The following is a 15,445-nucleotide window of genomic DNA, read 5'->3' on the forward strand; positions in this document are numbered from 1 at the left end:
GAAAAAAAGCACACATTTTTTATTGTCCTGACTAAAAAATTGGGTGAGTAAAGAGGATGTTAGCAAAGAAGGTTTAGCATGTTTTCTTGCTCTTGGAAAAGTGATAGATTTTACTCAGCCCAGGATATGGGTCTGGTGCAGTTGGTGTCTTCAAAATCTTAATCACAAACTTGTCACAGCTTCCTAGCCAGTTACCACATATAGAGCTATTAAACAGAATTCTCCTCCCTTATTTGGTAGCTATAGTGTTTAAGACTTGGTAAATTTTCCCAGTGGATTAAAAATTTACATGCATAAGTAGTATTTTCTGATTAATGTGATAATTAAGAAATACTTTCCAAAGATACCTGGACCTAACCAAATTTATAAATACATTTCTGGAGAGTTAGCTGTAGGCTTTAGGCTTTGAATCTCCTTATTTCTCAGGATATTCCATCCAATAAACAAAATCTTTAGCAAAGTATCTAGAGGAAGGATTGGTCTGGGGCTAATTTTTGCCTAGGTGAAGGTAATTAGATTCTTTTTTATTGTTTTTATTGTCTTATGACATGGTTTCATAGGTACTGGGGTCCCCTAACCCCTCCTCAAGTCCCCCCCACTGTTCTCCCCTCCAGTCTTAACAGTGGGTGTCTTTCATGAATTTTCGCAAGTCCGTCATTCTGCCCATTCTTCCACTGAGGTATCTTCCAACAATGCAGGAGATTATTAGCCATTTCGCTGTGAGTCCATCTTTGTACTGCTTGCATGAGGATACACTTCTCTCTGTTTCCACCTATGAACGTATTAATGTCCGCTATACTTCTGTTATGCATCCCCTTGAGTACAGTCCACCCCAGGGAGAAAAAAGAAAAGAAAAAAAATAGTGAACCTTTATCCACATGAAGTTGACAAACATATAGCAAAGGTATCAGTGTGACGATAGGGTGGTGAAAAAGAGTGTCCAGCATCTTCACGTAGAAATAAATGCCAGCATGTATCCTGTGTGGCACTAATGAAAGTACAATAAGGACTATATTATCTTTATTATGGGCAGTAGCAATAACAGTGATAAAAGGGACAGTGGCAATCTTGGGTGATTACAAGCAATCAATCTCTTATGGATGATTGATTAATGGATTACATCACAAGGTCTTATTATGAAAGATACAAATAATTAGGAAGTGCAGTAGGTAGAATAGGTAAATTCACAGGTAAAATCCTTAGATTTGACATCATCTTATATTAGGGTAAACATAGGATATTCAACCTTTTGGGATTGGCTCATTTCTCTTAGCATAATGGTCTCCAGTTCGGCCCATTTTGCTACAAACAATTGTATTTTATTTTTTAATAGCTAAGTAGTGTTCCATAGAGTAGATGAACCAGTTTCTTTATCCAGTCCTCTGTTGATGGGCATTTAGGTTGCTTCCATATTTTTGTGATTATTGATTGTGCTGCAGTGAATATAGGGGTGCATGTTGCTTAATCATATAACAAGTCTTTTGGATATATTCCTAGAAGTAGTATTGCTGGGTTATATGGTAGGTGGATTTTCAGTTGCCTAAGTATTCTCCATACTGACTTCCGTAGTGGTTGTACCAGACTGCAATCCCACCAGCAGTGGAGTAGGGTTCCTTTTTTCCATGCAATCTTGTCAGTAGGTATTGTTGATAGTTTTCTGTATGTGTGCCATTCTTACTGGAGGTAAGTGGAACCTCAGTGTTGTTTTTATTTGAATTTCCCTTATTTCCAGGAAGTTTGAGCCTTTTTTTCATATGTCTGTTAGCCATTTGGATTTGTTCCACTGAAAAGTGTCAAAGGCAGTTAAATTCTTGAAAAACAGTTGTATCTAATTCTCAAGGTAGAACTTCATGGACAATGACCACCCGTGTGAATCTTGTTTTATGTAATATGTCACATATCATTGATTTAATAGGTGTGTGGTGGGAGGGATAATTTTTTAAGCAGGAAATGAAGTGAAGTAAGCCAAGTTTTGTCAAAAGAGAAATGACCAGACAATACAATGAGATGGCAGCACTGTAGAAAATGGCTACCTTGCCTTTATTTCCTGTTGTATTTCTACCACCTGACACAGAGCCCTAAGGAGTACATTTAGTTGTTCAGTGGCTGAGATAAGTAGTTTACTGACTTAGTGCAGAGTCACTGGCCTTTACAGTTGAAGTTGGTGCCAGAGAGTAGGATGAAGCAGTCCAATTCCTGTGCACATTGTTTGGGTTCCAGTTTGTAAACCTTCTTTAGTATTAACAACTCATGTCTTCTTTTTCATATTCCCAGTATTTCCTCTACAAATTTCCTGAAGATGTGGAGTCAGTTGTCATTACAGTAGTGTCTGAAATGGCTTATCCATGTTCTGTTGTCTCAGTCCAGAATATCATGGTGAGTCCTGGTAGCATGTTGGCCCTCTGTTGTGTCATCTTAGAATAAATGCAAGGGAGGAATAGGGGCTCAGCCATCCACTGACTCTGTATTTCCCTCAAAACTGCAAAATCATGAAAATAGTATCTTGTGCAAACAAGTGGACAGTCCATGTTTGCCAACACTGATCTAGAGAAAGAATAGTTGACTCCTCAGCAAATACGATCAAGGAAAGGAAAGAGACAGGGACGAATACAATGAAGAACAAAGACTAAGTTGTGGGCTCCAAAAGAAAAAGAAGATAGAGGCCTACATTTTCTTCTGTTTGCAAAATGTATTGTCACATTAGAATCCATCTGTCTCATATGGTGGTAACAGAAAAAAAAATGAAAGTTAGTTAATGTATTTTCAGGTCATGTTTTTTCATAGTTCTCTTCCATATGAAGTGACTTGGACTTCATTGAAGAAGACATTAAGTTTAGGGGGAACCTATTCATGGTTGCTGACTTGGTAAGGACCCTTCTGTTCCATGATCCAGGTAGAAAGGCCCAGACAGGATCTATGTGTGGTATGAAATATAGGCTGGCAGTAATGCTTTTCTTTCAATCCCTCCCATGTGCTCCAGTGTCCAGTGTATGATCTTGACCACAATGTGGAGTTTAATGGTGTCTATCAGTCTATGACCAAGAAAGCTGCTATCACACTACAGGTAAGAATGTGCTGTCATTGACAGTGTTCAGTAGATGGTCAGTTTACAACTGGAGCATCTTCCACAAGGGATAGCCAACCCCTGAGTGTTTTGGGTCTCTTTTCTTTCTAATTAATTTGAAAAGTAGCATTGTTATGCCGGAAATCAAAGCCTGGGCAGTGGTAGACCATGAATTCCACCAGGTGCCCCTTCCCCTTAAGGGCTCTTGGAAACTCATGGCCCATGGGACATAACTGATATACAGAGGGGACAGGGCTGAATATGCTAGTATATTCATTGGAAGTATCATTTTGGTGTTTATCAGATCTGCTTAAAACAATTAAACTTAGTCTAACAATTTGTACCAGTAACAACCAAGAAAAAAAGGGTTTCAAGTCTGAACACAGGGTCAGGTTCAGTGCAGCAATTTATCTTTTTCTGGTGTCTATAATTAAATTATTATTTCAATAGTGATTTTGTAGCAAAATATACACATCTCATGTAAACATATATTCAGAGATCATATCTTGGCCCTTGGAGTTGTACTTACCTGGTATACCTGCAGCCTGATGTCTCTAGAGTTAAGCAAAAAAAAAGGAAAAAAGGAAAAAATTAATTATAATGTAGAGATCAAACTTTACCAACCAGGCTTTCATTTTTGAAGGTCTCAGACTTGATATTACAAATACCTTCCTTATTTTTAGCAATTATTTCTTTCTTACCAAACCAGCACTGTGTGGTTTCAAATAAAAAAGAAAAATAGACATTATAGGGAACTTCGTGTTTTATGTCACCCAGAATACTAAGTTAAAGATGAGAAAAGCAAATCAATGTATGTCTACCTCATAGACAAGGAGCAAAGAATCATATTTTTCTTGGATTTTCAACAAATTAGGTTAGGCAGTACATTTTCACTTCACTTCTGGGTTAATGCTTCAATCTTGAGCCCCTGTTTTTAGAGGGCTAAGTGCAATAGTAGGTATTTGGAATGACAAAATTACAGAGTTATAGAGCTATAATGAACCTTTTTTAAACTTTTTATTATTAGAGCTATAATGAACCTTAAGGATCATCTTTTTTTTTACATTTTATTATTATTATTATCATTTGATGATACAGTTCCATATTCCCTTACCCCTTCCCCAATTCCCTCCCCCCACCTAGTTTCTCTATATCATTACTAACATATACTTCTTCATACACAGTCATATGTCCATCATTGCAGGCATGGATAATGGCAGAGAGTCCAGAATCCTATTGTCAAGATATAATAAACAGGTTCATTGTAAGTCCTTCTTTGTCTGCAAGCAGAAATGCTTACTACACTCCATCTTCACATCTGGATGTTAGTCTCCATTTCACAGCTACTGTACATCCCCTTAAATGAAAAATCATAATACAAACTCAACAATAGAAAGAAAAATAGAAATTTACAATGCCGTGAAGTTAAATGACATGTTACTAGATATGACAGTCTCCATTACACAGTTACTATACATCCCCTTAAATGAAAAACCACAAAACAAAATCAGCATCAGGGAAAAAAAAGAAATTAACAACACCAAGAAGTTAAATAACATGCTACTAAAAGACTAACGTGTAGCTGAAGAAATGAAAATCAAGAACCTTCTTGAAGAAAATGATGCCACTGCATGATCTACGAGTCATTGAATGATTTAAGGATCATCTTGTGAGAGCTGCTATTTAGCCTAGCAGTTAAGGTATGAGCTCAGCTCCGGATTCTAACACCACATTTCTGCTGAGGCAGACCCCAGGGGATGGCAGTGATGTTGCAAGTGATTGAGTTCTATCATTGTATGTAGGAGACCTGAATTGAGTCCCGTTTTCTGGCCCCCGGCTTTGGCCATGTCCATGGCCCGGGCCCAGCCATAGCCATCATAGACATGTGCAAAGTGAACCAATGGCTGGGAGCTCGCTCTGTGTGTGTGTGTGTGTGTGTGTGTGTGCGTGTTTGTGTCACTTTGCCTCTCAAAAAAAATTTCTTGAAAAGCATTTTAAATAAGATCATCTTGTACAATATACTTCTTCACGGGTGAGAGACCCAGAGAAACACTTGGAGAAAGTCAAAGCTGGAGCATAACTTAGATCTCCTGACTAGGGTCCTTTACCTTCCTCACCCAAATTCTTTACTAAACTGATGATTGTATGACTGTGAGAAAAGTTATATTTACATTAGGTTTTAAGATAAAAATAATATGTAGATTTTAATTATTAAACAAGGCAGTTGCCATATTATTATTTATATGATGACCATTATAGATCTAAGCACTCAGGTGGGCACAAAATAGGTAAAAATCCTGATAGTATATCCACTTAATTTCCTGGATGGAATAGTTATTATGGATAATCTAGAATAGATCATGAATATGTGAAAGTCCTTTCTGTGCAGCCAGAAACCAGGGGTGAATTTTCTTTCATCTTCCTTTCTGCTCCCCATCACCTATAGATGTTCTCCCTTTTCTTGTTATCTCTAATTCCTGCCTATCATAAGGTTGTTATATTTTATGCAGAAGAAGGATTTTCCAGGTGAACAGTTCTTTGTGGTGTTTGTGATAAAACCCGAAGATTATGCCTGTGGAGGATCATTCTTCATCCAGGGTAAGTGACAGTGAGGAAAACTTGGAAAACCCAGAAAGGAAAGCCAAACATCCATTTTTACTCCCCACTACATAGGCATCTATCAGCAGTGCCTTGGAAGACAATCTGAGAGACACTCAAGAAAAAATAAATAAATAAAATGAATCAAATCCCTGATCTAAAGGTATTCCAGAACCTTTAGAAGGTCATTTGGCACATTTCATCTTTCCAGTCTGTATTCCCTCTGATCATGTAAACTGAGTTCCCCTAGCTGGCCTTTTATGTAATAAATATACTACAGTATTGACCTGGCATGGTAGCCTAGTGGCCAAAGTCCTCACCTTGAACACACCAGGATCCCATATGGGCACCGGTTCTAAGCCTGACAGCCCTGCTTCCCATTCAGCTCCCTGCTTGTGGCCTGGGAGCGCAATCAAGAACGGCCCAAAGCCTTGGGACCCTGCACCCACATGAGAGACCCAGAAGAGGCTCTGGGCTCCTGGGTTCGGATTATGGCAGCTCTGGCCATTGCGGCTGCTTGGGGAGTGAATCAATGGATGGAAGATCTTCCTCTATGTCTCTCCTCTATATATCTGACTTTCCAATAAAAATTTTAAAAATAAATAAATCATTAAAAAATAGTACAGTGAAGTGCTGATTAACTCTAAAGATCAGTTTGGTAGCCAGTAATGAAGCCACTCGTATTTACAAGTTATCATCTTTTCCATAAGGATGAACAAGAAAAATATAAAATTCTCCATTCCAGCTGCTAAAATTGTACTTCATAAGATAGTAATTGAACCAAATACACAGTGTGTCTCGATGATAAGTGGTTGAGTAAGCTCATAGGCTTATGTTGGTAGTTCTGAGTAACTATTTAGTAACTACCTTGGGATTGCAATGGGCTGATGATTGAAAACACCAGCTGCTGATGAGCCCCATGAAACCAACACAGAAGGTGTTTACTAATGAGTGCATTATGATGCCCTTCATTTTAGGTGACATTCCTGCTGTTTTGTTATTATCCTAAACACACTTTTCTGGAGTTTTACCAAAATTTGTTGTTCCTACAATCCTTTGATGACTATGTGAAGGAAAAGAATTCATTGGCTAGGGGACTACAAGCCAAAGGAATAGGCAGCACTCTGTTTTCCAGCTGCTTCCACATGCCCAGACAGCAGTGTAAGGCCAACCCTTCTTCACTGGAAAAGGCTGCTGCAGTCTTATTTGCATCGATCAGATGCACAGGGCCAAGGCCAGAATGGGAGTCTTAACCAAGAAGGATATTACTGGTTTCAGGGGTGGGTTAGATTTCTCTTCAGTTCTTGCTAAAATAAGACTCAGCAGCCAGAATTAATTCGGGGACTTAAAAAATAAAAGCTTTTCAGAGGAGGGGTCATGAATCTGGTATCTAAACCATCTCACCCTGCTCTTTTGTTCCCTGCTTTTGTTATTTCCAGAAAAGGAAAACCAGACCTGGAATCTACAACGAACAAAAAACCTTAAAGTGACCATTGTGCCTTCTGTTAAAGGTCAGTGCTGGCTCTAGAAAGATGCCTATGTTAGGAAATCTGATCTGTAATGCAATATAATCCTACTAGAGAGAATTGTCATAAGAAAACCAGAGATAGAAGGAACTTAAAGATAAAAGAGGGAATCACAACATTCAGTCCTCCCCCCAAAAGAAAGGAGCTCAATTCTAGAGTTGGGGACTATAGTCTCTTCCCAGTATCTAGTGGCAAATCATCCCCTGAAAAAATAGCCCCTGTGAGTTAACAGCTGGGTGATCTCTCACAGTTCTGCTGCTCAAAATGAAAATTTGTTAGAACTTCAGAATGGGTAGGATGGTGGTGTTTTCTCCAAGGACAGCCTGATCGAAGTTGTTTCTCTCCCCAACAGAATCTGTTTATGTGAAATCCAGTCTCTTCAGCATCTTCATCTTCTTGTCCTTCTACTTGGGATGCCTGCTTGTTTTGTTTGTTCACTATGTGAGGTAGGTTGAAGACATTAACAAATGTTAACCCTTTTTCCTACCTCTGTGTAATAGAGTCAGCCACAGGTTTCAGGCCCAACGCAATGGCCTGGTGACTGAATCCTACTCTTGTATCAACCAGGATCCCATAAGGGTGCCAGTTCATGTCCTGGCTGCTCTACTTCCCATCCGGCTCCCTGGTTGTGGCTTTGGAGAGCAGTGGAAGATGGCCAAAGGCCTTGGGACCCTGCACCCACTCTGTGTACCACCTCCCACTCTGGGAGACCCAGAGGAAACTCCTCACTCCTGGCTTTGGATCAGCTCAGCTCAGCCACTGTGGCCACGTTGGGGGGTGAACCAGTAGACCGAGAACCTTTCTCTCTGTTTCTCCTTCTCTGTGTATCTGCTTTTTCAGTGAAAATGAAATGGATCTTAAAAAAGTTTCCATCAATGTCATACACATAGGAAATACTGGTAGAGTGTTGATTATTTTCATTCTTAATGAAACCTCAAGAAACAGGCAATTTGTATATTTTTGGTTCAGCAAATATTCTTCACTGTAAATTCTATAAAACATAGGAAATGATAAGTTTTCCCTAGCATGTGGATTTAGAAAGAGCTTTAAATAGTCAGAAAGCAAATTGAATATCCATGACAAATCTTGAGGTACCATCAATAGCAGAAGTAATATGTTTGAATATTACATTATCAACTGCTTTCCTCCTACAGTATTAATTTTCCAGTACAGTGTCCTTTGAAGATCTAAGACAAGGGTTGGGAGTGGGGACAGAGTGACTGTGCTGTAATTTAACCCAGGAACTTTCCCTTCTCCCAGAGTTTGGAGCTCCTGACAACAAAGCCCTAATATCATTTCCTCTCTCAGCCGGGTTGAACATTGAGAATTCCATTCCTGGTGTTCTCTGTGAAACTGCTACAAAAGAATGGTGGAGAGGTACAATAAACAGTGTTGTTTCTCCTCTTGACACACACACAAAAAAACACAACCAGCATAGGGTTTTGAGACTATGTGGCCAGATTAATTCCATCTGTGGAAAAACTTCCCACCATCTCAATGATAGTAGTTATCTCCATGATGCAAGCCAAGCTCGGACTCAAACAAAGAACTCCCTCTGTGACCCTGATCAAATTTATGAGTTGAGATCCTACCTTCAAAAATCATAGGACACCCTCTGCCAAATCTGGGAGAACATCAGTACCAAGATAATTAAGGATATTCAGTAATCAACCACCGGACGGAAATAGAAATTCATGCATTCATGTTGATAAAGGAAGCAAGGAAGGAGCCTGCAGATAAAAGTCTGCATTAGGTGAATTCAACAAATTTACTAAAACAGATGTAGGGAAAGTAGCCGTTAGTAAACTCTGACAGTTAAAGGAGAACTCTTACCCATAGCAGAACTCCAAGAGCCTGCCAGTGAATATAATGAAGGAAGCACTGGAGTTGGAATTGATCATTTTCAACCATCCATAACAAAGATTTCACCAGGCTTAGTATCACCCATGGATACCAAATTTAGAAGGGAAAGCTGATGAGAATGAAAATAATTGTATGGCCTTATTGTGTATTCTAATAAATTGCTTATTAGTTATAACAGCAAAGTATAATGTACAGTAATCAGTTGGACAATCAAAATTAATGCCAGCAAGGGGAAAATGGACATTGAATGTCTCCAAACATTACACCTTACAAAGAGTACAATATCACTTATGTAAGTATATTCTGGATCTAATAATATGTAAAAGCTAGTCAACCTAAAATGATGATCATTGTATTAATGTGTATCATCAGAGAGAAAAGCTATGAAAGTGTTCCATAATAAAAGAGACTAAAGGAATATGACTACTAAAGACAGTATCTGACCTCAGACTGAGTACTGTACTTGAAGAAAAAATATACTATGAAAGATTTTATTAGGATAGTTGAAAAAAAATTGAATACAGACAGAAGGTTGCATAAGGGTATCATATCCATGCTAAATTTGCTGAATTTAGTAACTGTCTTGTGGTTATAGCTTTATTCTTTGGAAATATCTAGAGATGGAAGTCTATAATATATGCATCTTACTTGAAAATGCTCCAGAAAAATGTATGTGTATATAATTACATATGTCTTACATAATTAATTATAAATGTGTATGGATAAACACACACATATGCACACACAGAGGGAGAAATACAAAAGCAAGTGCAGTAACATGCTAACCACAAGTGATTAAAAGTAAAGAATATATGGGATTTCTGTGTTCTGTGTTCTTGTGTGAAGAGTGCTATACATAGATGACCTCATCTGATGCACCCTCCCCAAAATTAGGCACTGTTATCATGATGTGATGTGATAGCCAAGGAAATTGAGGGCCCAGAAGGGTTGAAGAATTTGACCGAGAATTCACAGCCAGTTAATGAAGGAGCTAGGATTTCAACTGAAGCAATGTGGCTCCAAGTCATTAGCTCTTACATAGGCTGATCAGGATGGGTCTGGAGCACTCAGGGTCAAGCAAAAAGCACCACACCCCAGAAAGGATCATTGAAAAAGATCCAAGGCTTCCGGTTTTGCCTTAAATGAATTCTGATGTCATAGGATTTCTGTTTTTCTCTTAGGAAAAGGGTCTTTGTGCCTAATATTTCACATTTTATAAAACAGGATTGTTCCTCTTTCATTAGTTAACATATATAATCAACCCACAAAGCAGATCAAAACCAACAGTAGCTAGCTATCAGTCTCTGTAAAGCTGCTCAGTCAACTGAAGGAAGCACAGCTTTTCAAAGTTGTGTTAATGTTGATCTGTTGAAATTTGTAGCTGAGGATTATTTTGCTACTATCAACCATACAAGGATAGCCTCTTTCCAAATATGCAATCTGCGAGTAGAAGTCTGGAGACATAAGGACCATTTGGCATTCTAAATAGAGGTACAGACTGAAGGAAAATCCCAATAGAAGAGCTCTTCCTTTATGGAATAACACAGTTTTCTGAAAAAAAAAAATATGAAAACAGCGTTCTCAGTATAAGACCATTTCCCTTATGAATCCCATATACTTTGTAAATTCATTTGGGGTTTGGAGAAAATGGTGTGAGATCAGGATGAAAAACACTGATAAGAGACATGAACCCCTATGCACAGGGAGGTGCAAATCCACGCCTTTAGTCTATGTTGACCTGCATGTAAATGCCGTTTCCTTCCTAATTGCCAGTCCCTATGCATTCTACATTTATTGAGTCTCCCACCATGAATGTGCAGGCCAGAGGCCAACCACAGGTCTATTACTTGTTATTCTCAAGTTCCCTGCCAGACATTGAGTCCAAACTGCCCAATCCAAAATAGTCATCCTTCCCTTTGATGCATGTAGTTACTCATTTTCACAGTGCTGCTGCATTAAAAAAAAAAAAAAAAAAAAAGCAAGCATAGAAATCCCATTGGCAAATAACAATATTTATTTATTTATTTAATTTATGCAGAGTCTGTGAACTGGAAAGTTCTGCCACTGTAGGCTGAACTTTAAGATCTCAGCTGGTCAGGATTGGGTGCCTGCTGGGCTGGGCTAGACTGTAACCCTCACCAGCATCAGCTGGAATTAGGGGTGGGCCGGGCCGGGCCAGACTACAGCACCCACTGACAAACACTTAGGTGAGGTGAGCCATGCTAGACTGGGCCACAGCGCCCAGCCAGCACAGGTAGGGACCAAGAAGGGAGGGGATAAGGCTGGTAGGGGGCATACGGAGGGCCCCCCACTGGAACACCACTGCCACTGCCACTGGAGAGCATGGGTTGGGATGGGGGCAGACCAGACCAGACAGGGCCACAACACCTGTGGGCCTCATGTGAGCCTGATCAGGGAAGACCCTTGCTTGGTTGACTGTCCCTACTGGTGCAAGCATAAATCAGAATGGGTGAGGGTTGGTTGGACTATACCACAGCATCAACTGGCAGATGCTGGCACTGGGTGCTAATCCTGTCAAGTTAAACTGCAGAACCACCTGGAAAGTGCATGATCTGGGAGTGGGCCCAGGAGGGGAATAGTGGGCTCCTCCCTCTTGGGTTATCACTCCCACTGGATAGCATGAAAACCAGGACTTGGGCAGACCTGGCTGGACAGAACAGCACCCACCAGCATGTGTGTGATTGGATAGTGGGCCTGATTGGGTTGAACTAGGTTTCAATGCCCATTGACATGTAGGAGAGCTGAATGGGATATGGGACAGACTGGACATGTCTGTGGCACATACGGGCAAGCACGGGAACCAGGGCACGTGGCAGGCCTCGTGGGGGTTATTGCAGGTCGCTCCCACTAGGCTGCAGCTCCCACTGATTTGTGTGAGGGCCGAGTATATGCTGGGCAGAATCAGGCTGGACTGCAGTACCTATTGGTTCATGTGGGAGACAGGGCTGGAAACAGAACTAATCCAGCAATTGCAACCACCAGCTGATTGGGGCGATGGACTGTGCCGAACACTGTACTGGCAAGCACACACAAGAATCTGGACTGGGATCACCTCAGAGTTTCTCTGGGAATCTCCCCAATCGAACTGCCAGACTCAGAACCCCAACCATAAAGAGAAGTGCCGGTTCAATGGTCTGACCATGGAGTACAAGTGTCAAAGTTGAGCCTTCTCAGAGGCTCAGACAGAGCAGTGGACAGCATATCCAGGTGCACAAGAGGATATGGCAGTGCATCGGAACCTGCAGAGAACACCTGGTACCTCAACAGAGGACAGAACAAATCTGTATGTACCCCAGCCATGTGTTGGCAGTGAAAATCTGGTCAGAGACTCCAAGGTGGACTATGTCAACCAGTGGATTCTGCAGCGATTTCATTGTGCTTGGAATGGTGAGATTGGCAGCAATTCATAACTGTTTAACTATCAAAACCACTTGAGCAGTGCCCTTGGAGCATGTCCCATGTCAGGGACCTGGGCTGGGTGGGAGGCTGGGTGGGGCTTCTCCCTTTATCTCCCCCTTTACACAAGATACAGAAAAAAAAAGCAATAATGTGGAAACAATGGTCTTACCCACTTTCCTGTAGCCCTTGTGAGTCTTAATCAACTATGTAAGGCTTGTAAAAATAAAGCAATTTCCAAAAAAAAGAATAGCAATTGCTGAAATAGAAAAAAAAGATCTCAGCTGGTCATGGAGTATGATCTATTGGCATGTCAGTATATATATTTATTATTCATGTGTATACATGAAATAGTATTGAAAATTCCGAAGTAAAGTATTACATTTATTTATGCTCAATCAATTTTTGGCAGGAATAACAGCATAATTCAATGGAGAAGAATATACTTTTCAACATATTATCCTATAACTAGGCATTAACTCAAGAAAAATGACATTATAATCTTACTTTACCACACATACAAAAATTAAATCAAAATGAAAAACTTAAATATAAGCAAATTATAAAATTCTTAAAAGAAGACATATATGTAAATGCTTGTGACGTCAGATGAGGTTATGGCTATCAAGACAGTGAAAATATAACTCAGAAAGAAGGAGAAAAATATTTGTAAATCAATATGTCTGGTAAAAATATAATCTCCAAGCTATATGACAAATTCTTGCAGTTCTGATGAAAGACAACCTCATTTAAAATTGGACAAAATATTTGAACAGATAGTTTTTCAAAGAAGATACACAAGTGCTAAGAAGTAGATGTCTCATTTATTAGGATAGCTATAACAAATTTTTGTTCATGAAAAATGAAGAGTTGGAAAGGAAATGGAGAAAAGAATCTTGATACACTGTTGGTGAGAACGTAAAGTAGTTCTTTGCAGCTCTTGTGAAAAATAGCTTGGGGGAAATAAAGTTAAACCAAGTTACTGCATTTCCAGCAATTCTGCACTTATATGTACCTAAGACTTGGAAACATCTTCACACAAAAGTTTTTTTTTTTTTTTTTAAGATTTATACATTTTATTACAAAGTCAGATATACAGAGAAGAGGAGAGACAGAGAGGAAGATCTTCTGTCCGATGATTCACTCCCCAAGTGAGCCGCAACGGGCCGGTGCGCGCCGATCCGAAGCCGGGAACCTTGAACCTCCTCTGGGTCTCTCACACGGGTGCAGGGTCCCAAGGCTTTGGGCCGTCCTCGACTGCTGTCCTAGGCTACAAGCAGGGAGCTGGATGGGAAGTGGAGCTGCCGGGATTAGAACCAGCGCCCACATGGGATGCCGGGGCGTTCAAGGCGAGGACTTTAGCCGCCAGGCCACGCTGCCGGGCCCCACACAAAAGTTTGTATACACACATTCAGAACAGTAATATTCATGCTAGCCAAAATGTAGACAACTAGCATTTCAATCATGTGCAGAGAAATGCAATGTGATATATACACATAGCAGGGATACATACAGCCAGAAAGCACTGATTTATTGATATATGTGCAATTATGGATTTACTTGAAAACACTATGCCAAGTGAGAGAAGCCAGTCAAAAAATTGGTATTTATATGAAATGTCCACAATTGGCACATTGGTAGAGATAGGAAGCTTAGTTTTGTAACACAGGAGTGAGGAATGGGGCATAACTTCAAACAGGTTTGTAATTTATGATGTAAATGTGCTGGAATTAGTGGTAGAAATCGTACAACTTTGTAAACATACTTAAGCTCATTGACGTGGACTTTAAAGGATGAATTTTATGGTAGGTGAATTGTGTCTGGAAATTGAAGAATTAATCGATGTACATGCCAAGGAATGGAATTGCTGGTCATAGAGTATTTCTGTTTAACTTTTTGAGAAAATGTCAAACTATCTTCCAACCTGTCAAATGATTTTCCCAAGTGACTCTACCATTTTACAGTCTCACCAGCATTATATTAGAGTTCCAATTTCTTCATGTCTAAACACCCATTTTTAAAAAAGATTTATGTATTTTTATTGGAAAGTCGGGTATACCGAGAGGAAGAGAGACAGAGAGGAAGGTTGTCCATCTGCTGATTCTCCCCAAGTGGCCACAATGGCTGGAGCTGAGCTGATCTGAAGCCAGGAGCCAGGAGCTTCTTCTGGGTCTCCCACGTGGGTGCAGGGTCCCAAGGCCTTGGGCCGTCCTCAGCTGCTTTCCCAGGCCACAAGCAAGGAGCCGGATGGGAAACGGGACCACCGGGACATGAGCTAGTGCTTACATGAGATCCTGGTTCATGCAAGGTGAGGAGTTTGGCCACTAGGCTACCATGCCAGGCACTAAAGACCCAGTTTTAGAGAGATCCTTCCAGACAACTCTGCAACCAAGTCTACATGGAACACATGTAAAATACTGAAGTTTCTACTGTCTTAGTGGCATGTGTATGTGTTCACTTGCAGGTTTCACAGAAAAGCCTCTGATGGAAGCTTTGGTTCCAATGATGGTAAGACATTCCCTGATTTCAGTTCAAAATGACATTGAATAGAATGATGCCCTCCCAATTTGACATTTCTTTTGTCTTTGCCTTTTGCAATTTCCAAACCCTCCCTTGGTTCCTAGCCTACAAAGTGGCCTAACTTGCAGTTTTTCTATGGAAAGCAGAATAAAATTAACATGATGACTGATGATTTGTTGAGACAGGAAGCTCACATTCGAAACATTAGATTGTCTGTTATAACACTCCACAGACTGCTTGTGAACTCCTCATCTTTCTTAAAAGTTTAATCTTGTCTATCTTATCCCAAAGCTAATTTGCCAACAGCAGTTAAGAGTTTGTGCCAACTCTGAGTCTGCTTTTCCCAAACTAAGATAAAGGACTTTTTACTGAAACATCCGAGACTAATAAGTATAATGAAGTATGTAACAGCTTTGGGGGATCCAGGGTAGTTCCAAATCTGACACTATAATAGGGT

At 40.1% G+C, this 15,445-nt stretch overlaps 1 protein-coding gene across 3 annotated transcripts in view; it reads left to right on the forward strand.

Moving 5' to 3' along the window:
• SIDT1 (SID1 transmembrane family member 1) overlaps window positions 1-15,445 on the forward strand; it is a 97,959-nt gene that overhangs the window by 46,535 nt on the left and 35,979 nt on the right. For all 3 annotated transcript variants that reach the window (XM_058661902.1, XM_058661901.1, XM_004577896.2), the window contains exons 5-10: window positions 2,275-2,376; window positions 2,981-3,064; window positions 5,575-5,662; window positions 7,102-7,173; window positions 7,541-7,634; window positions 14,933-14,976. In XM_058661902.1, the coding sequence (XP_058517885.1) occupies window positions 2,275-2,376; window positions 2,981-3,064; window positions 5,575-5,662; window positions 7,102-7,173; window positions 7,541-7,634; window positions 14,933-14,976 (484 nt within the window). The remainder of the gene's footprint in view (window positions 1-2,274; window positions 2,377-2,980; window positions 3,065-5,574; window positions 5,663-7,101; window positions 7,174-7,540; window positions 7,635-14,932; window positions 14,977-15,445) is intronic.

The sequence above is a fragment of the Ochotona princeps genome, chromosome 3 (genome assembly GCF_030435755.1).
Source record: "Ochotona princeps isolate mOchPri1 chromosome 3, mOchPri1.hap1, whole genome shotgun sequence".
Taxonomy (NCBI): Eukaryota; Metazoa; Chordata; class Mammalia; order Lagomorpha; family Ochotonidae; genus Ochotona; species Ochotona princeps.